Source organism: Dermacentor albipictus, chromosome 2 (assembly GCF_038994185.2).
Source record: "Dermacentor albipictus isolate Rhodes 1998 colony chromosome 2, USDA_Dalb.pri_finalv2, whole genome shotgun sequence".
Lineage (NCBI taxonomy): Eukaryota > Metazoa > Arthropoda > Arachnida > Ixodida > Ixodidae > Dermacentor > Dermacentor albipictus.
In genome coordinates, this window is record NC_091822.1 from 141,321,871 (window position 1) to 141,343,951 (window position 22,081).

Sequence of the window (22,081 nt, forward strand, 5' to 3'; positions counted from 1 at the left end):
AATGTCAGCTTGCGTGGCGTGCTGTTTAGATGATGCTGTGCCACTGGTAAAATGGCCCTCGAATTCATTTTTGTGTGTCAGTTTATTCATGCAGTAAGTCTGTTTCATGTTTTTAGCGGCATAGAATACAGACACATTGCAGTGAGTGAAAATTGATAAGAACAAGAAGGCACAACCAGGTGCTTTGTTTTAAATGCATGTATACCAGGGTATTTGTAAAGGAAGCTCAAGCCTAAAATAATAGAAGTGTTGAAATGTGTGACAACTTGAAGTGAGAGGAAAAAAAAGAAAAGAAAAATTATCCACTTGGGCTTTGTGAGCACCTGTGTTGGGTATGCCAGTTGGACACTTTCAGTTGTCATCAAAGCACTGTTGTATCTGAGCATAGTTATTGCATACTCAGTGAAAGTGCACAGAATGGGGATAATCAGAATATATATGTAATCGTTCACATTGACATTAACCTCTACACGAAATTGACATAATGTTGATCATTTTGCTCTAGATAACGCCGACAGAACTGATGCAAGTTACTGCCAGACTTCAGATATCTGAGAAGAAAAAGAAAAATGATGGCAGCAGCAGCAGTGGAGATGAAGTCATAAGGACTGCGGTGACTGCACCAAAGAGTCGTCCCATCGACAGGCAGCTAGAGCAAGCGGCCAAACTTATCGAGGCCTCCACTTCGGAGTTCCATCAGAGGGAAACTGAAGGTAACAGTCCACTGTGCTCGCCTTTTGCTTACCTGTCATGGTCGTGGCTGTGTGACATTCTGCAGTCGAGCACAAGGTCCTGGCTTCGATTCCCGGACACAGCCGCTGCATTCCGATGGGGGTGGGATGCAGAATATTTATGTAATTAAATTTAGTTGCGTGTTGGAGAGCCCCATTTGGTTGAAATTGTCTGTTTAATAATGTGCAATAACTCTGTTGGTAGCCATGTTCTCCATGAAAGTGTTACATTAAAAAATACAAACAGAAGCATTTAAGTTTAATGTATGAGCATGGGCCAGTTTGAACTGCTGCAAACATGTTTTTTTTTTGTGTGCCTCGGAACTGAGATGGAACTGAAATGTTTTCTCTGGAACAAACCAAAAATTGGCATAGGAAGAAAAAAAGAATGTAGAAAGTCTTCAGTGCTCACAGAGCTGTGCACAGCAAAGCTGATTCTGGCATTAATCCTGAGAATACTTTATTTTTCTATGTTATAACCAGCTTAATATTAAAAAAATATGGCAAATAACTTTGATGCAATTCTGCATACTCGCATAACTGTTGCACTGGGCTGAACTGGAAAGTGGTGTTATTGGTTGCCTGCCCAGAGAAATCGAACTACTGTAGAATGGTTTCTTAACCCTTTGAGGATCAATTTTTTTTGCCATGTGCAACCGCCCAGGGTTGATTTTTTTTATTGCAGATTCCAATTTTTCTTAGGAACTTATTTCGAAAAAAAATTTACCACAATTATTCTAGGGTGATCGTAAAGTGAGAAAAAAATGTTTTGTGTTGATATATATGTACTCTTAATTGATGAATAACAAGAATAAAAAAGGAAATAAACTAATAAGAACGAAAAATTTGATGCATTGTTCCACAGATAGTTCCAGGCTTTGAAAATGCGCTCATGAGAATATTTCGTAAGGCTCAAATGTTCCTGCTCTTACACTAATATGTACATCCATAGCGTAATAGAACCGCGTAGCTGCACGCACTCGAGAAAATTGTGTGGTTGTGTGCCCGTCAAGAAAGCAATACATGCGACTTCCACTAATCTTCATCTTATCGCCAACCAGAGGCAATTAGTTTTCGCGAGTGTCCAAAAAAAAAGCAACTGAAATGCATGCACGGTGGCATCCTTCCTATGCACACCCCTGTGAGCACTAAACGAGCGAAAAACAAGTGGTCGCCCTTTGAGCGATTAGTAACGAGATAGCCATTAGTTTTGCAAGCGCAAGAAGCCGAAACTGCCCGCGGAAAACCCAAACCGCCGCCCGACCACGCACGCATCAATGAGCGAGCAGTAGTATATAGAGGCGCGGGAGCAAACTAGCTCTAAAAACCATGCAACAAAAACCAAGAAGCGGAGGCGCGCCGAAAAAATTCCCTGTATTCCCACATAGTGGCAGCGCATGACAGAAAAGAAAAATATAGGAAATTGGCGCACTTTTTAAATGTACAGACGGCGCCGTAAATATATGGCATCGACCATTTTTGGACTTGTTCGTGGCGCCGTATATTTATGTAATTGACCTTTAAAGGGTTTAACAGTGTAAAATCATTCCACTCCACACCCTGTTGTTGCCCTTTCTAGCAAGCTCAGATCACATTCAACTATAGCTTTTCTAAAATGAAAGCTTGTCTATCGCTTGCTGCCTGTGTGGCTGTGCATGAAAGGAAGTGTGCTTTGTTTTTCTCATTCCTGTGTAGAGCTTCAAGAACTGTTCAAGAATGGCGATGAAAATAGCAAGGCCAGCATCGGGTATGTGCTACGTTCTAACGCTGCATTCTTACTGCCCACACCAAGGGAACGAGCCCATTGTATTGACGCAGTGGCTGTGACATTCCCCTGCTGAGCTACAGGTTCGATCATTGGCTGCGGCAGGCGCACTTTGGTGATAGTGGAATGTGAAAAAAAAAAGCAATCCTTCGCAGATGTATGCCATCCGAGCAAATAGTACATGAAAGACACTGAAACTGTAGAAGCGAGTTCTCACACACTTCGTTGCAAGTACTAGGGGTCTTGTTTGCTGGCTAACGGTTTCGCTTAAGCGCAGCAGCAGTTGCTGCTGTGTTTTAGTGGATGCCTGTTCTTAGTGATACCTCCTGCGCAGGCTGTGTTAGAGCACCACGGCATTGACTTTCACTGCCGCAGCCTTAGAAACTCTTAGCAGAGCTCCAACATGGAGCAAATATAACGCAATGTGAGAAACAGAAATTATGGCTTACTAGTAAGGTTTTAAAAAAAATGCATGTAAGTGGTTTTCCATTAAAATGAAATATAAATGCGGTAACTCTTATTTTGCAGTCACTGATCATTACCTTTGAAAGCAAATTTGGGGCCCCGCCACTTGAAAACCATTGTGGAACTCCTCTTAACCGTAGCTCTGTAGCACACTCTTGCACTTAAATTTAAGAGCACGTTAAAGAACTACAGCTGGTTGGATTAATCTAGAGCACCATACTACGGAGTCCTTCATAGCCCACATGGTGATTTAGGACCTCAGATAAGTTGGCTTAATCTCTCACGAGTAAACTGACACATAGTCATGCTATACTGATCTCAGTGACTAAGGATTGGATGAGAGTATGAATCCAAGCGAGTGCCGGTTAATGTGAGTGCGAGCGAAAAATCAGTGATGGTGAGTTTGAGCGGACGCGAGTATGAACGATAGGGACTGTCAGCCAGTGCGAGTGGACGTGAGTGATGTATGTGAGTGGGGGCTGGGGAGTGGGAGTGGAAGTAACTATGAACACGCGTGTGTATTGGTGGATATGAGTGGGCATTAGCAGGAACGCAAGTGAGTGCCAACAAGTCTGGGTGCACACGAGTGCGAATGACTACCATAAGATACAGAACAGAATGACACAAGTTGTATCACTAGTGCACTGACTAAGCTAAAAAAAGAAGCTTGGAAATTCAGCTTTTTCTTGGAACTCTCATCTCATAAAAATTCTCGTGCCGACTATCTATTAAATTGCTGTTTCTTTTTTGATCAAGAAAGCTCAGACTGAACTAAGGTAAAAAGAAAAAAACAACAACAAAACTAGAAACAAGAATTTTACAACTGACATGCTCATTGACTGTTTGTGTTTTATGTCAATTAACTCACGTCTGTAGCTTCTGATTTTGATTTCTTGCAAACAAAAAGGCACACTGCTTTTTGTGTTCTTTTTCTTGGTGCATTAATAGCTTGTATTATATTATATTGAAATGTATTCATTTTCCTATGTTTCCTTATACAGTTGACTTTCATTAAAGGGACCCTGAAACGATTTTGACAATCTTGCACGAACGTACTGAGTCATTAGGGTAGGTCCTTCTGATCATTAATTAAGACACTTTCATTAAGACACGATCAGCGCTGAGACAGAATGCTCGCAACAGACGCTGCTTCGATAGCTCTCGCTTAGGGTCAACTGGCAAGCATCTGACGGAGAGGTTGGAGAGGCTCCGTGCGCTCGCTCCTAGAGACCCGGAAGTAGACAACACAATGTGCCATCATGATGCAGAGCCAGGGAAGGCGGAGCTTAGCCCTGATCACTTGGCGAACGAGTTGAGAAAACGCATGATGGAGGAGGGTAACCTGTAAATGTTTGTAGCTCTCGTAATATGCAGTGCTTCACCCAAATTATGGTGCGAATGGGTAACTTTAGCTGTACCCTAGACGTCTACAAAATTTGTCCAAACCGTTGCAGGGGCTCTTCAGTTCCACCTTGACAGGACCAAAGGAATTGATCTAATTATCTAGCAGGTTGAATTAAAAGAGGAGACAGAAAAAGCATCCGAACTCACTGCTGCTTCATTTGGCATTATTTACCCAACTATGATGCGCCCACAAATCAAATGTGCACCCAAACTTTTTAAACCAAAAAATGTAGCATGTCTGTGATTCTGTCAATCACGAATAAGATGAATCTAGCAGAGTTTACTTTCACAGAATGGAAACTTGTGCATACTTAATGTCCATCATTTCCAAGAGCTTTTTATTCACTGTCTATGAAACCTGACACTTCGCCCTCCTTGAGGGCCATCGCATTTGATATTCCACATTTCTTGAACAACTGCTACAATTGCAAATGGAATGGTGGTCCACACCAACGTTACTAGACTAGCTTCAGTTTTAAAACTCGGCGCCGTTGCGCGGAACCGCCACCCGCCCGTGCCTTCGTGGCGCTGCAGTCGCGCCCGGCTTCAGTTACTCATTATGACTTACTCACTAGCTCACTAGCCGGCTACGCGGGCGGGCCAGACTAAGCACGCGGTGCAGCGTTGGTGTATTCTGTGGTTCGTTGTTGACAGCGAATTTCAGCAAGCATGTCATCCGTACAACTGCAGCCTTCGCCGAGTTTCTTAAGAATATCAGCAGACGATGCCGACGTGCTGCGTACCTGGCTGCATAGGCCGCTATCGGAACGATGTCGACAGTTCGGCGCACCACTTTTTCTGTGCTCCCAGCAATGCGACGCTTCGCTCGGCGTGAAACAGAGCGATTCCTCGTGCCGACCGGGAACTCTCTGCGAAAGCAACGGCACGCGCTCGTGCCACTGCTCCCGCGTTCGTCGTCGTCTTCCACAGCTGGCTGCGTGGCCGTTCATCTTTCCAGCGTAGAATTTCACTTCACTTCTGTCGTCGTAATGGGGAGACTGCGTTTACGGGGGTATGAGCCATTGCTTAAGGGAGTATGAACCACTCATGGTCTTACGTAACGGAAATATTTAATTTTGAAGAATCACAAGCGGCGAATCGCAGCCGAAGGCTGCTAACCACGCCGCCTAGCAAACTCGAGACATCGAACGCAAGCGACAATAACGGACTGCGGGCATACCGCCAGTGACGTCGTTCTCTCCGTCGCAGCCGATTGTGTGTGTAACCTCATAACTGAGAAATAATTTAATGAACCCTCGGGATTAACCCAGTGATAAACACAGGGGCCACACGTTTCAGCTTCGTTGATCAGGCATCTTCACGGAATGAAAAATTCGACTTCTTTTTTTTCATTTTCTTTTTTTGTGGCTTGTGTGCACAAAGACCGACTTCATCTTTCTTTTTGTAGCGCTTCTTTGGCGTGGTGAGAAGCTTCGGTGGGTATGATCATCCTACAATCACGCACTTTGGCCAGATATTCAGGCTCGTGAGCCTAAACTGCGCGAAACGTTAAGACGACAGGAAGAAACACACGGCATTTAGAAACGCAGCTTCTGCGCTTCGCTGTATGCGTTTCTTCATTTCGTGCAGTTTACCCTTCTTTCAGTATTAACGAACTGGCGCAATAAATCTTATTGCTGTAGGTGGATACCGCTTTCTCGTGGTATCACTAATTCGGACAAGGGAGAATGTCAGCGAGCATGAAACACGCGCAAACTGCCAGTCCGCACGAGCTCAAGGCTGTGACGAGGCGTCTACAATGGAGCCCGATGGAACAGCGTTGCCCTCTGGCTGCTGTCACAGAAGTGGCGACAGCGGCTGTAAGCGCGCGGGCGGGGAGTTTTACAACTGAAGCTAGTCTAGTAACATTGGTCCACACCTGGGCTAACCACGACACCATTTAGTCCCACGATGCATTCACATCTTGAGTGCCATAGATCTGTAATGCAACTCTGCTGCTGCTAGCATTTCGCACAAGTAACTTCATCTTTTAAATGAGTTTTCATAATTAAAGTCTGAAAGTGGCACATTGTCATCATTAGGTTATGCCAAAACTTTTTTTGCACCAATCTTTTGATGACAGTGGCAACGATGCTGTCTGTGATGCTACAGTGTTGTTAATCCCTCAAACGTGGTTTCGGTTTGATGTCCGTTTTTGCCTCAAAAAACGTGCCGAAGGCAGGCCGAAAATCATTTTCAGTAGGAGGTCAGATGCTGTCTACACACTCACTGTCCGTCCTTCAGTGCCACCAAAATGGGCAGCACTGCAGCCATTGGGGTTGGATGCATGCGTACTGACCAGTCAGGTTTGAATTGTTTGAGGGCCAATTTTTATGACCTAAATAATGAAAGATTTAGCCCATATAAATGCAAGATCGAGCTGATTGAAAAATTAAGATAGCCAGAGTAAAATTTATAGAAGTCTACCATATTGCTTGTTTTCCACTATGCTTCTGCGCTCCTTAGTACGCCAACTGCTCTGTTTATTACTTACCTGCCTTATAAATTAGTCAATTATTGGTGTACCAATAATTGACCACTTGACAGTTACCAAACATTTCTGCATCTTTATGCTGTGTTCAATTATCAATTGGACAGAAATCAATTTAGACAGAACACTATTCTATCGAAACTCTATTTTCTATAATTTAGGCGAAAGGTGGGTTATTAGAAGAGTAAATGAAGGTAACTGTTCTACTTTTTAGATTTTGTGCCGAAAGCCCAGCACATAGTGCGGCATCATGGTTTTCAAAGCACTGTGTTTTAAAGTATTGTTCATTATTTTGGGCCCTTCTGAATTGAAGATTCTCAAGCCTGTCAGAACTCGCTCTTTGGTTTTTCCAGATTACAATGCAATCTATCTTTCCTAATAAAAAAACTAAATAGGCCTGAACAGACACCATGAGAATCCATGAAGCAACTATTCTTTCATTGCCTTTTTTTTTTCTGGCCTATCAAGCTTCCACTGAAGAATAAAGAGAGCGGCTTTTTACTTTTGTAGAAGCTTTGTTTAATAATACAACTCATTAATTTTCTCTCTAGTGTCCTTTACTAAACTTCAAAAGTGACAAGCTCTGCCTGTATAATAAGCAGAACTGGTTGACCTGGCCCACAGTGTTTTACAGACAGTTTTTTTCCTTTATGCAGGGACTTTCTTTCGGGACTTCAGGACTCGCTTGGCGTCACCTATGGAAAGCTCTAAGATATATTTGAGGTCACCACTGGCTGAACTCTGCATTACACATTTTTTATTATTATTTTTTTTACAAACTTTTTGGGTCGCAATGCTTTCTTGGCATATTTACGTATATTGAGCTGCAGCATTTACCTGCAATGTGCAAACAACCCCTCAGTTAAATGTACAAATGATTTTTTTTCTTTTTACACTGAACAATTCTACAGCTTATTTGTTTTTATAGAGTAAATATATTGCAGCGACTACTGCGCCATGCTCAGCAATGGATGCAGCGTAACGAATTTTCACAACATGCACGTGAACGTGGCACTGGTTACGTATGATGACGAATGTTGGAAAATAGAGGCCTCTGTTTCATCCTGCTGCAAGTGTGCATTGCATGAAATGGGTATCTGTTCACCGTGCGTTGTGACAAGAATGTTGCCTGAAGTGGTGTGAAATCGTGTTGTTGACCTGCTGTCCCAACCTGCGATTTGCAGACTTTGCTGACCTTGTCATTTCACGAATTTACAAAGTATACTGCTGGCAAAAATGTTCAGCACTGTTTTTTTTTTTCTTTTTGCTACGAGGACGCACACTCCTTAGAAAACAAGTTGAACCGTTGATATGTTCCACCATATCAGTCGCAGTGTCACCATGTGGACTGTGGCAAAATCTCAACAGTGTTCAGCAGGCTAGAAAATCAAACGAGTTTTCAGTCTTATGAGATAACCTGTTTCTTAGATGCATTAAGACACTGTGGTATTGAAAAATTTAGTTGTTAGTAGCACTTGTGCAGAGGGATGAGCTGCATTGCGTGTTGCTTTGCATGCTACTATATAATTAAAATGAAGGTTTATATTTCAATAGGTTGCTCTGTTAGATACCTTTAGACATGGTGATGTGGTGAATGAAAAGTCGTTCCCGACACTGACACAGTGGCGAAATGCGTGTGCATCAATGTTGAGAGGCTGACGTCGCATGCCATTTTGCGAGACAGCATGCAGCGGTGCTTCTCGATTTGCATTTCATACTACTATATATACTCGTCTTGTTTCCTGTTGCTATTACATGAACTAATATGTCACTAGTTGCATTTCTATGTGGCAACATCGTAACTGGACGGGTTGAAGTAGGACACTACCATTTTCCGAGTGAATTTGAGTGACTGGCGCTGAGTCAACAGTTTAAAGGTTGCGTGTTGCCTTGAATATATATTACAATGATGTCTATATATTATGCCTACTGTTATAATTGTGTGATGTTTAGAGATGCACTTTTAAAATTGTGTTACTCCCCAAGAAGCAATAGTGCATCTACAGAGCTGTGATTTCGAGAGCATGATGAAGGCTTGCTAGTGTACGAGCTTAAGTGACTCATGCACAGTATGTTCAGACTCAAATTTTATTGTATTTATACTACTACTTATGAACGTCTGTGAAAACATCTTGGTTGGCAAATTAAAAATATATGATAATGTAATAACATAATATTCACATCATTGTAATTATAGCATTACCGCTAGTAGATTAATTACACACGATTCTCGTGGAGCGTATACTAACCTTCCTGGACATTATTTCTAATTTTTATTAAATTTGGTATTTGAAGGATTTTTCTTCCTGTCCTATACATGCTAGTTACGCGACTTGAATACTAGCATCACAAAAGTACTATATCTTGAAATGCAAATGTGAAAAAACTGGACACTGAATTTGATTGTCATGTGATGTGCACAGTTGAACATTAACTTTGTTATTGTTATTGTTGACATGGCAGTTGCCAATCGTAAAGCGCGTTTTGAAAATCTGGAGGTATGGGCAGTTGCAACAATAGAATGTTTTACTTAAAAAAAAAAAACCTTTGCGGGACATGTTTTCATTTTCTAATGTAACTTTTTGAAGCATTTCAAGAAACAGATTGTAACATTGACACTTCGTTCATAATGAGTACTTGACTTGTGCTTGCAGATGTTGGCATTCATGTGGCTTGTTTCGATCCAGTGTCTCGCAAACTGCTTTCGGAAAACTTCTGGGAAGCCTTGGGAGTGTTTAAGAGGATGCAAAGTAATGGTTTCATTTCATTTCCCAAACACTGGCGCATACCAACTATGGGGGGAATTGGCCAAGAAGCAGGCAGTTTTCCATATGGTTAGAATTAAAGCAAAACTAGATTTGAACAGTGGAGCATGGGACTACAGTACTGGTCTAGAGGTGTACCATCGACACTAGCATCATCTTCTTCTAAAGAGCAAACAAAGCGACCTTTCGAGGCATTTTGAAGGACCCGTCTGGTATAGCTACAACTCTGAGTAGTAACAAAAACCAAGCTGAAATTAAGACTTACTATCTCATAAACCAAACTCGCAGTTCTTAGTTTTCTTTTTCTTTAGTTGAATCTGCAATTTGTTGCCTCACTTCCGGATTACAGTTTTGCCTCTCTCATTGATTGTGGGTGTCTTGATAAATGTAAACACAAAAGAAAAAATCCCAACAGTTTCCTGCATAACACACAGCTGTTATTGTGTTAACTCAATGTGTGTCTTTTTGCTTATGCTAACATGTAAAAATGAATGAAAAAGAGAAAGAACTTGCCTAGGGGGTCGTGTATGATTTGAGAACATGTGATGACATTGTGAAAGACGAAACTGAATACCCCTGGTTAATGTTTAATATGTGCCAGATGTAGAAATGTTGATGAATAACTCGCACATATCTTATAGACATGGCTGCAGTCATGTAGCGTTTGCAACTTTTCTGAAATGTACTGTTCAGTGTAAAAAATAAAACAAATTATACTGTATATGACTGTGGTGTCATTTCTTCATACCATTTCTGTATTGGCTGATAGCAAATTTGCCAGTTTGCTTTTGGATGAATTGGGACACAGTACAGCCTTAAACACTACTTTGATGGCAAATAATTTGACATCTCTTTTTGAGGGGTTTAAAGTTAAAATGCTGCATGTAAAGTATAAACTAGAGCAGTCGTCCCTTTTACGTTAAGAAAAAAAAAAAAACTGCCAGATTCGAATTCATTGCAATCGAAGTCTTTTTCCTGGCAGAGATTTTCGGGAGCGGAGCTTGCTTGTCTTCATGTTTGGGGCGAGCGTCCCTTCATTTGTCGCACTCTATGCTACTTTTAATGCACACTTTACTCTGGTTGTACACATACTTGAAGCATGTTTTTGAACACGGCTTGCAATAAGCATTTTAACATATAAAACTAACTTCTAAGGTTTACATTCGGGTGTTGCATAATGCTCTCCTACATTCTTAAGTTCATAGCAGAACATCTTACAGTAATACTGCGCATATATTTTGTTGTTGTTTACGCATATTTTGACTCGTCACAATGCGCACGCTGTCCATCACCACACCTGAATGCACTTTGGATAGCACTAGCAACTTTATACAGTTATTGAAACATGTCAGCATATAGTTAGTGCACACATTTAGTTTCTGTACAAGTGGTGCTGCCAATGTTGCCAAAGCACTGAAGGTGTAATCACTCGTAAGGACGGCAGCTTTCAAAAGCAACAACTAAAGAGTCGCCACTACTGAAAGAGTTCGTCGTGGAGAGCCACTGCCGCTTTTGTTTTACTGAACCTTGCAGCAATACGATTGGCACCAGTTTTCAGGAACTGCCAGCATGTTAACACCACTGCGAAAATGCATCACACAACACTTCAGCCAACTCCAGCGAATCTCGTAATTCAATCTGGCTTTGTGCTACTGGACACTACCATGTGCTGCCCTGTAGACATCCAACTCGGCTTTGCGTTCAAAGTATCGTGCTAGTGCTGCTTCGAACTTGTCCCCAACTGTCCTCTTACGGAAGAGGGCTGTCCAGTCTTTCTCAATGACCTTTGTGGCAGGTTCCTTGGTCGTGTCTTCTTTGCCCTCGTCATTGGCTTCTAACTGGTCTTCCTTTGCTCGTTTACTGCTTGGAATCGAAGTGTTCCCTTTCTCTTTCTGCGAAGTGGCCTGGCTTTCATCTTCATCAGAGGATTCTTCCGAGTCAACCTCGAAGTCACTATCGGCATCTATGTCTCTGTCTACATTCTCACTCGCAGAAGGCTCATTATGTGGTGGAGAGCCCTCATCCTCAGAAGGATCGCTGATCTTCCTTGTTCTGTAGCCCCTTCTGTCTTTCCTGGACAAGCTTTTGCTGTGTTTTTCACTAGTGGCTTGCTGTGTGCTGTGTTGGCTGTCTCCACTGTCCCTGTCACGCTGGCTAGCCGATGACGATGTTTTGCAGTTTTCAGGTGAAGAGCGACTAGCTGGAGAAGGCTCTTCGATGCTCTTGGAAGTTCTGGGCTTCTCATCTTTCTCTGGCCAATCTACAGGCTTATCAGTGTTTTGAGGAATTCTCTCCTCCCCGACTTCTTGCTTCAGTAGATGGCGGTAGAAGCCACTGAGGTCTTTCTGTTTTGTGACGTCCATCATTTCTGCACAAATAGAGAGAGAAAAATACAACTGATTCACATTAACGGTCAAGCTTCAATCCTGGCAATTTGTCCCACCAACATAAGAATATCATACATCAAAGTCAAATTCTCAAACATGTCCACATCTGTCGTATCGGTAAGCACGAGGTTAAGGTAGAGTACATACTTCCATACAGTACAATAAATGCTAGTAAAGTGGTAGCTAAAGTTGAATTAGTTTGCATGTGTGTCCTCATAATGAAATATCCAGTGCACCACCCTTTATTTTTGTATTAAGGCCAAACTACACATACGCTTGCCGGCATGCGAAAGCTTGCACCGTTTGCCATGCCTAGCGAGTAATGGTGGTTTGACCCTCCAATACGCGCGCCAGCATGCACTCGCTTGTTTCACTATTTTTGATTTGGAAGACATTGTTTCGTATTTTTGTGAGGCAGCCAGAGCACTGATGTATTTGTCTAAGGAAGGTATCTGCACTTGCGCCACGCTTTGACGCGTACAATCTGTCCTGCACCTTAGTCTCGACAGACAGCATTTTTTTTTTTTTTAACGGCTTTCCTTGCTTTCAAAACTCTGAAAGCAATGACTTCCCACTTTTCATCATTCATGGTGTGACAGTAGTGATGCTGCTTCAAGTATTTAATTTTAAAGCGCTGTTAGGAATGCTCCAAGGGAAAAGCTTAGCTTGGAGGAACAAGTGTTTAACACGAATGTGACAGATATCGCACAAAAATACTGGCTTGCGACTTAAGTGCTTCCTCGTCCTCCTGAAAACCAACTTGGTTTCTTGAATATTTAATACTTCCTCTTTCCTCCATGCTTCTGTAGCAAGGCTTTGCATGCATGCTTCACTGTTTTCCGCTGAGGCACATTTGCGTTAAGTGGTACCTTTAAGTCAAGCGGTCGCCGCTGCCTACCCCTGGTGCAATCATCCCTTTGCTGTTTGTCTCTTTGTGCACCAAGAGTACAGTCACTGGTACTCACGGTTCAATTGTTCCTGCCGCATTTCACGCTCTTCTTCGTCTTGCATTTCCTGCATTTTGCGCTTGTAGGCCGATGTGACGTATGCCTCCTTGTCACCAAAAGCCTCGCCTTCAGTTTCACGTTCCTTCTGGATCTTTCGCTGTGTCCTGCGGTCACCTTCTCGCTTGCGAAGCTCAGCTGACTTAAGCAGCTGTTCGATGTACCGAGGCTGCATGAGGAGCAACATAAGTAATGCAGTTATTTGCTATGCTGTCATCCAATGCCAGAAGATGCAGCAGTTATACAGGGAAGATGAACGTAAGGAGATGCTAGATAGCCGAGTGTGCCCACAGTGTGATGCATATACTATTTAACACTGTGAAAAAAAATAAAAAAAAAGAAACATTATTTGGGGATTTTCTTTGCCAAAACTACAACCTCATTAGGAGGTACGTCATGGCAGGCGACATCAATTACTTTTGACCATGTGGGGTTCTGTAAAATGCACATAAATCTAAGTACATGGCTATTTTTGCATTTCACCCCCATCGAAATGCAATGCAATTGCTGTGGCCAATACTGAATCCGTGATCTCAAGCTTAGCAGCGCAACACCATATGTAGTCGGCTAAGCTACCGTGGCGGGTTGAACTGACTGTGGGCGTAGGGTAACAGTCAAGACAGAGCTGGTGATGCAGCATTATGTGAAATGCTACCAGACCATAAATATTGTGGTCAATATACTTTGCAAAACAGGCATACCATGTGTAGTCATGGCTATGAAACTTCACATTGTTTCCGCCCTGTGGTGTCACAATTTGTGCTTGAGAATTGTAGGTTTGCTTTAGATTTAGCAAAATATTCAAATGGCAATATTTAGTAAAATCTAGAGGCAAGAAAATAATACTATATCATAGCACATTTGAAACCTTAAATAACCCCATCCTCCGAAGCCAGAACCTTAAGTAAAAATTTTTAAAGTACGGCAGTGACATTAAACGTAAACCAGAGGGAATCACAGATAGGGGGATTGGGGACTTCAGCAATATGCAGTAATAATTGGGTGTCTATTCAAAAAGAAATAAAAACAAAGAATGGAAATGAAAAATTTGTGTTGACTGTTTTGTAACTGTCTAGCTACATCTGCTGACATCTGAATGATGGTCATCAATAGGGGTGGGTTTAAAGGGGAGAGGAAAGGGAGAGGGGTCAGACTAGGATGAAGGAAACTATTAATGTAACGCACAATGCAGAAAAAAAAAACGTAAACAGAGACAGAAACAAAGAATTAAGTGCAACTAAGACAACATGAAGAACCATAGCTTGCTTATGCTCTCACTTTGGCAAAGTGTTTGTACTATACCCGGCCCTACATACCGGCACTGTTTAGTTCGTGTAGAGCAGCCTTTTCAAGAAAATCAGAGTGTTATATGAGCTGCCTCCGATGTGCAAGATGGGCCGCGTGGTTAAAGGAGTGCCTCGGAGCTGTTGGCCGCAGCAACGTAACAGCTCAAGAATTTCTTGCAGTGTCACAAATGTTCTGCACTGCAGGAGCAAGTGTTTAAGGATCTTCATAGCACTACAGTTAGTAAAGGTGTTCGCAGTGGCAAGGTCAAGGCATTGCATGCGCGCTTGTGTCCACACTCCACACACATAACCACAGCAATACGCAATGGATTTGGAAACTAGTTCCTAAACCGTGTGAGAGTGACGTTTCTTTCATTCTCATTGGCATTTGATTCCTTCAGTAAATGAGGCGGATGAGCAAGTCATGGTTATAACAGCGCTGTTGACTGGAAGCACTGCCAGGCTGTAAGCATGAAAGTGCCTTGAGACCATGGCTATCATCATGATTCTGCTCTATCAAGTGTATCAACTCTGTCACAATGTTTCAGTCTAAATGCAAGTGAAATATATTGAAATTTACGTTAAGTTCAATGAAAGGTGAAGTTATGTGAGCTTTCACAAACAACATAAACCACAGTACCCTCTCCAAGATATTTATGCACAGTATAGCATTGGAAATACTAGCAACACATGCTGGCTAAAGTGTAAAGAAAGAAAAATAACATGGCATAACTTTACAAAGACAAGCTTCAAAATTTGTACCTTTCTGTCTTTCGTGACTTCTTGTTTCTTTTCCTCCTTATTCCTTTTCAAGTCATCATACACTTCATCATATTCAAATACTGACGGGTCTTCTTCCATTGCTTTCTTAAGCGTAAGCTGTGTCTGTAAATAAAAAAAAGGCAAAGCATACTGTTTGAATGACGAGGTATTAGCACATTTTTTGCCTGAATGCTTCAGTGATGAACATTACATGTCACTCAAAATGACACTCATAACCATAATTTATTTATATCACTCAAATGAAGGATCTCAGGTCTGAGAGACCATAATTAGCAGAAAATGGCTCAAGTGATAAAACAGACTACTCAACTTATGCGGTGCCCCCATTAGCCCTGCCAGTGGAAAAACTACGTTACTCAGTCGGCCTTTACAAAACGCGTATTTGTCAACTACATCATGCGCTTCTTCTTCACTGACAGCTGTCTAATATGGCTGTTCACTTGAATAAATAACATGCAAACATGGATTCAACTAAGGCGTAAATCCATCAAGAGCACTTCGGTTCAGAAGGTACCAGCTAATTATTCCAGTGTTTACAAATTGGTGCTATTTTCAGGTTAGTGCACAAGAACAGTGCAGAACAAGAAAGAACAGTACCTGAATTTTCTTGAGGTTGCGCATCGACTCTTTTCGCATAGTCTTTTCGATGGATGCCTTGTCGTGCTGCAAGAGGCGTAAGGTATGTATTGAAAATCAAGATCGCTCGGGACAGATGCCATCGAAAACATTCGTTATCACTTAGCCTCCAGAAATATGTGATGGCAGTTCACGGGTGTTACTCGGCGCACTTTCGATCGCGATCAAGCCCGTTCCGGATCGAATTTTTCGGTTTCGATTGGTTTCTTCGCGCAAGCTGCGCGAGAGAGCCAATCGCGGTCGAGAATTTCGATTCGGATCGGGCTTGATCGCGATCGAAAGTGGTCGTGCGATACCGGTATTATGCGGCTCGCAATGTAACTGGTATCATCGCACTGCGCAGTTGTCAAGTGCGTTTACAATATTTGGCTGCGTGCAAGTCACCTCATCGTCACTGTCATCTCCGAACACACACGCCGAAGAAAGAGCAGGTTTGTCATTCTTCTTTGGCAAAATGAGCCCGTACCTGAAAGCACATCAAAACAAATATTCAGACATCACCGATTTCCATAACATCAGCAGCGTTCAATCGAAAACGTTTAAACGAACGTAAATATCAGTCGATCTTGTTTATAGGTCAACAACGCTATATTTTTGCAAGCCAAGGGGGCAAGTTCGTGCTTGGACCGATCGGCGAAACTGACGCGAAGTGCGAGATGTGAGAAAGCAACGCGTGCACTCAGCGTTACGTTTATGTATTTTTCTCAGTGCGCCGGTGCAAGCTTCGCTTTCAGCATTTCGAAGCAGAACAAATAAGCATTTCGTGTTATAACAGAATCACCCAGGTTAAACGCGCTGGGTGCTCAACGAAAAGAATGCGTACTTTTTGGGAGCCGCCATGTTGCTAGATTTCTTTTCTTGCTTTTTTTTTCTCAACTGCAGAAATAATGTATATAAAAAGTAGGGCTGATTTATTAATGTACAATATGCCAGTAAGTGTAATTTATTAGGCAAAACATATTAGGTACCATAACTTTTTTGACATTTTTTGTTGTCTTGGTTGGAGGTGAACGAACACCAGGCGTCGGAAATCTCCTCTGACTAGAGAAATGGCGGACCGACCGTCTAGAACGCATCGAAACGTACAAAAGGTATCGCACATTGAGCGAACCTGTGCTTCCAAGCGACAAGTGATGGAGCATAATCGTGCAGGTATGGAGAACGTCCAGAGCGGCTATAATGCTTCTCTCCTGCGGCGCAAACAGCGCGCTGCCTCTCGCTGCGGTTTTTTTTGTTGGTAAACACTGCGTGTCTTTGGATACGCAGTTAACAGTTTTGTGCTGTATTCCGCCATCTACAGCGTCCAAGGCATGGTTAATGCTTCTTGCAAAACGGTTCGATAAATATGCGCCCGCACACGTGCACACTTTTTTGCGTAGCGTATCGCTCTGTGCTGTGAACGAGTTTCATCATCGGTCTGTGCGCGCTGTGACTTGTTCGTGCGTTGAACTTGCCGCGGCGTGAAGCCAGCCACATTCGAGATCGCGCATCTTGGCGTTATCGCCCGGCGCATTGTTGTGATTCCTTTTTGACGGTGCGTAACATTTTCGTACCCTCTACACTAACTCCTAGCCTGGCGCGCGTGCTGTGTAGACATCGAGGCCTTCCCTGCGCTGCGATCTGTGAGTAACGCGCGTTCCGCGACGCCAGCTTGGAATTTTTGGGGAGGTCGAGATGTGAGATTGCCGCGGCTTTCTCAGAGCAATGCCTGATCAAAGATGGCCCTCAGTTATCGTGATTGATGTTCTTTCTTATTTTCACATGACATTGCATATCGTTGACAGCACAGGACGTGCCATTTTAGAAGTGCAAAACACTGTCGCATTTTTTTTTTTCTCCTGCTCCCTCGCTCTTGTGCAGTTCATTTCGGACTTCGGAAACACAATACATTTGCAACGGTTGGTAGCGTGCACTTATCTTGGTGTGCCACGCACAATCAATCCTTGAAGACAAACATCATTTATTTAGTTTGTAAATTAGTAACTGTTCACATGCGAAAAACAAGAAACACTAGATTGGTGTCCTTTTTCATACCATTACCTTCTGTGATCATGAGAAATATCCACTTGCAAAATCACAGAAGAAATTGCTCGGCAGGTATGTAAAGGTATGTCATATCGGTTTCCTACTGGAAGAGTTATATAATGTTCCACATGAGTGCTATAAACAAATGCCTCCGCTTTTTTATTACCTTTTAATGCATGAACGCTGTCTTTATTTTTTTGTGCTGCTTTATCATATTTATTTTTTGTTTGTTGTAGGAACATACCTGACTGGGATCTTGTCATTCAGCTATGAGGTTATTATATGTATACATCATTTGGGACCAGAATTAATGTTCACTCTGTGACCATAGTTCTTACATTTAATGCATTGAGACTGAACTGGCTAGTCTAAAATTGGAAGGTTCTTCTGCACAATTCGTGACTGCTCACAAATAAATGCGCGAATATTGACTTTGAGCATGTCTGGACAGGATCTAAGGTAAACTGCAGACATGTTAGTTGGAGGCAGAGCTTTTAAATCACACTGGTTGCAAAACACTCCATAGGCCTTATGTTTTAGAGTTCAGACCCAATGGTTGCCGAAAAGTTATTGTCACATTGCCTGTGAACAGCAATAAAAAGAAAATCTTTGAACAGCAAGTGCATTTTCAGCAGGCATACATAATCACACTTTGTGAGTCATGTGAAGATTGTGACTTTCTGCAGTGCTTATTTTTTATGGGAAAGTGTTTTGAATGCTTTGTACATACCAAATTTTTAACCTATTCAGGTGCCAATTAATTTTGCACTCAGAAAATCTAGTTTCACCAAATTTCTTGCATCTTCAGAGTCATGATACACTTGCAGCTGCAGAACAGAGTAAGAATTTTTGAATTCTTCAGTGACGTTTGTTAAGTCTACTGGATGTGAACTCCATGTGAAAACTCTACACAGGAATGTCAGACATAAGAACACCCACTATTTCACGTCTAGCATAGTTAAAAGATAACTATCCAACCTCTTATAAATATGCCTGATTTGAAACATTTCGGCAGACACTCAGAGAAGTGAACCTACTACATGATGACGTACTTACACCGAGAGCAAACACCCAGCTGTCTACCATCGAATTTCTTTCACCAAAACGCTTTACATATATTATTCATACGCAAAGCTTAGGACCAATAATAAGTGTTTAAAGATATATGCAAGCTATTTTAAATACTATTTTCATCAGTGCTTTTACTTTTGTTGCACTATCTTGGTGGTAATGAAGAGGGAAGATAACCGATGGTCATTAAGAGTTACGGAATGGATTCCAAGGGAAGCGTAGCAGAGGGCGGCAGAAAGTTAGGTGGGCGGATGAGATTAAGAAGTTTGCAGGGACAACATGGCCACAATTAGTACATGACCGGGGTTGTTGGAGAAGCGTGGGAGAGGCCTTTGCCCTGCAGTGGGCGTAACCAGGCTGATTATGATGATGATGATCTTGGTGCACATAACTGTGTACACAGCCTGAAGGTGTTAATTTGATAATCAGACTCTTTGAGGGATGTGACTGTGACCACATCTTTCTTTATTTGGTGGAATGTAATATGAATGGTTGCACAGAAAAAGTTTTTTGTTCAAAATTGCATATTCCATACAAGAAACTACATGTTTTCTGTGTGCTTTGATTGGCACTCTATAGTTGTTTCTTTTCATTCCATGGGAGAAGGCAGGTGCATTCACTGGAGAAAATTGTTCTTCGAAGCATAAAGCATCTTCTGTACAGGATGCACCCTTGCTTGCTACCGTAGGCTACAGTGCGCACGCATTTATTTGACATAACACTGTTGTGGCAGCATGCTTGCCATTTGCTTTTATTCTTATTTTTTTATTGACCTATACTAAAATACTTAGATTATGAACCTTATTAACTTTGATGAGGACATTAGATAAGGATCTGCGCTACTGAAGTGACACAGATCCATTATAGCTTCACTGCAAAATGCATGGGCTGCGAAATTCATGGAATGAGACTTATGTGACCCCACTACATGCATAGCTTCGTCAGTGTTGCCTGCTAAGTATGAAATGGGGTGTAGGTATGAGACGTCCAGGAGTCATAGTGTTCCTCATTGTGCCGTATGGTCTTGTGCAGATGCTCCCTGTGAAAAAGATGGCAAACGGGAAGGCAGGAGGTCAAAGCCCGAGATGGCCCTCTACCGACCAGGCATGGGTCTACCGCAGAAAAACCATGGGAGAGCGGACACGTCCGGAACACCCATTGAGGCCAAAGGACAGGACCCTGTGCCAGCCTTGAAGGACCTTTCTCTGAAAGATAGCGTAAATGGGAAGTGGACGGGCAGTCGAGCCAAGCGTCCTGACCAGCCCGTCTACACGCCACGGACCATCAAACCTTCTGTAGAGCGGCCGGCTGCTCCGTCTGAAGGACGACCCAAGACGGCCGTCGTAGACTCCAAGGGGCCGCCATGTTCTGCTACACCATTTCCTGCAGAAGGCACAAAGCCTGTGCCTGTTGGTGCTGCTGAGAAAAATGCAGAGAGCAGTGCAAATAAGGTGCAGCAACCTCGTCCCGAATTGCCACTGCAGAATGGGCACCACGAGCATCGAGCAGAGACAAAAGTGACAGAAAACTGCGAGGAGCATCCTAAAGAGACAGGAAAAGCCCTCGAGGTGATTGGACCACCATCAGTGAAGCAGCAACTTGTCATCGATGAGCGTTGTGGTCCTGGTGGCGACATGAGCACATCGAATGCCTTGAAGGCCGTGGATTCTAGGTCTGACCGACAGCTTGCGAGAACTGGTCGACGGGCCAGGGGTAGTGGCAGGAGAATTGGCCCTTTGCCCGATACTCGTTGTCAAGAAAACTGGGATGCCCCAGACTGCCCAGGAAATCTCGAGAAGCCTCAGCAAGGAGTGCTTGCCCGAACACCTGGCCGGCCAGGACGGATGTCATCCCCTCACCGCAGGAACAGCTTCTCTGAAGGGCCCAGGCACAGTGGCTCTGATGATGCTGATGAGACTGAACACGATGTGCGCCGCAGGGGAATGAAGAAGAAAATTAAGAAGAAGAGAAACAAGCCGAAGGAAGAGCAGCCGGCCACAAGCGTTTCTGTCAATGGACTGTCTTCGAGTGGTCGTCATTCGGACGGTAATGCTACGACAGAAGAAGATTGGAGTGGGGAACTTATTGTGGAGTCATCTGTGCATCCGAGGATCTACAGCCAAGAGCAGGTGGTCAGAAACAGTGGACCCATGAGGCGAGAGAGAAATGACAGTTACCAGAGCTCGTCCCCTGAGCCGTGCCGTTTCACTGGGCGTAAGTTTGTCAACAGACATCGCCGTGAGTCTTTCTCTGAAGAGGAGAAAGACAGGGGCCCGACTCGAAGTCGCAATGGCCCCCTTCCGGCCCCCGTCATTAAAGACTGGAGTGCAGCCGTGGCCGAGGAAGAAGAGCTCCAAAGGCACTCTCTGAGCCGGACGACCGACAACCTGAGAAATGACTGCAGTGACTCGTCCTCGTGGCGTTCTACCTGTATGGAAGTGCACCGCAAGAATCGCAAGAATGACGCCTCGTCCCAAAAGGCTTCTCCGCCCAAAGCGCACGAGTCCCAGCTGCCTCCTCGGTTCCAGAAGCGTAATCGGCCTGCAACCCCTGAAAATACCGTCTCGTCGGCAGCCAAAGGTGGGCTCATCCGCCTTCCATGTGATGTGAGCCTAAGCAGTGCAGGCTCCTCAGAACGACAGTGTGATGAGAGGAGTGCTGCTGCGGTCCCTGTGTGCGGAATGGGTCAGGAAAAGCCCCTGATTGCAGTGAAACCTCAGCCTCATGTGCCAGTGGATTCCATCTACAGCCGGACAATGCCCATGGGACCAGTGCCTGGTTTCTGCAACCACTACGAGCCATCCCCACCACCTGTTGTGTCGCCGCCCATGATGTCATCACCAGTGGTGTCACCAGCGTATCCAGCTGTACCTGGTGTGCCATTTTCGTGCCATCTCCCTGGCCATGGTTTGTCCCCGGTGTACCATGGTGATCAAGTCATCGCACCAGATGCATATGGTCGGAAGTAAGTGGGGATACCTTTGAGTTGCGTTTCCGATCAATTTTGTAAGACATTGTGAACTGTTCTTGTGGCACATTTGTCTGGTCACTTTTGAGCACTCTCGCGGCAAATTTAGAGTGCTCATGTGGTGTGGTTTACATTCAGCTGGTTGAGATTGAGCAATCGGAGGACATTCGCCTGGTTCATCCTGAGTGCTGGGCTCTGGCTCCGAGCGCTCAGAGGTGCTTTCACCTTCAAGCTGGAAATGTGACCAAGCTTCAGCAAAATGTAATTCATGTGGCTACTTATACCCCTGTCACACTGGGA

General features: G+C 43.5%; 3 protein-coding genes across 6 annotated transcripts in view; 2 read left to right on the forward strand and 1 right to left on the reverse strand.

Annotated features, from left to right (window-relative positions):
- Positions 1 to 10,342, forward strand: part of LOC139056124 (ankyrin repeat domain-containing protein 27-like) — a 44,305-nt gene extending 33,963 nt beyond the window's left edge. For both annotated transcript variants that reach the window (XM_070534020.1, XM_070534021.1), the window contains exons 15-17: positions 506 to 713; positions 2,427 to 2,478; positions 7,513 to 10,342. In XM_070534020.1, the coding sequence (XP_070390121.1) occupies positions 506 to 713; positions 2,427 to 2,478; positions 7,513 to 7,567 (315 nt within the window). In that variant the 3' untranslated portion in view covers positions 7,568 to 10,342. The remainder of the gene's footprint in view (positions 1 to 505; positions 714 to 2,426; positions 2,479 to 7,512) is intronic.
- Positions 10,343 to 10,928: 586 nt separating this feature from the next.
- LOC139056125 (nuclear speckle splicing regulatory protein 1) overlaps positions 10,929 to 22,081 on the reverse strand; it is a 276,929-nt gene continuing 265,776 nt past the window's right edge. Inside the window, exons 1-6 of one of the 3 annotated variants that reach the window (XM_070534023.1) lie at positions 16,541 to 16,580; positions 16,102 to 16,183; positions 15,679 to 15,744; positions 15,061 to 15,183; positions 12,974 to 13,181; positions 10,929 to 11,989 (exon numbers count right to left, since the gene is read on the reverse strand). In XM_070534023.1, the coding sequence (XP_070390124.1) occupies positions 11,271 to 11,989; positions 12,974 to 13,181; positions 15,061 to 15,183; positions 15,679 to 15,744; positions 16,102 to 16,183; positions 16,541 to 16,557 (1,215 nt within the window). In that variant the 5' untranslated portion in view covers positions 16,558 to 16,580 and the 3' untranslated portion in view covers positions 10,929 to 11,270. Of the gene's footprint in view, positions 11,990 to 12,973; positions 13,182 to 15,060; positions 15,184 to 15,678; positions 15,745 to 16,101; positions 16,184 to 16,266; positions 16,297 to 16,540; positions 16,581 to 22,081 lie in introns of those variants that run through there. The other 2 variants (XM_070534024.1, XM_070534025.1) reach the window with 2 other exon arrangements.
- The window catches only part of LOC139056119 (telomerase-binding protein EST1A-like), an 89,618-nt gene continuing 84,287 nt past the window's right edge, over positions 16,751 to 22,081 (forward strand). Inside the window, exons 1-2 of the mRNA XM_070534013.1 lie at positions 16,751 to 16,869; positions 19,846 to 21,778. Of these exons, the coding sequence (XP_070390114.1) occupies positions 16,767 to 16,869; positions 19,846 to 21,778 (2,036 nt within the window). The 5' untranslated portion in view covers positions 16,751 to 16,766. The remainder of the gene's footprint in view (positions 16,870 to 19,845; positions 21,779 to 22,081) is intronic.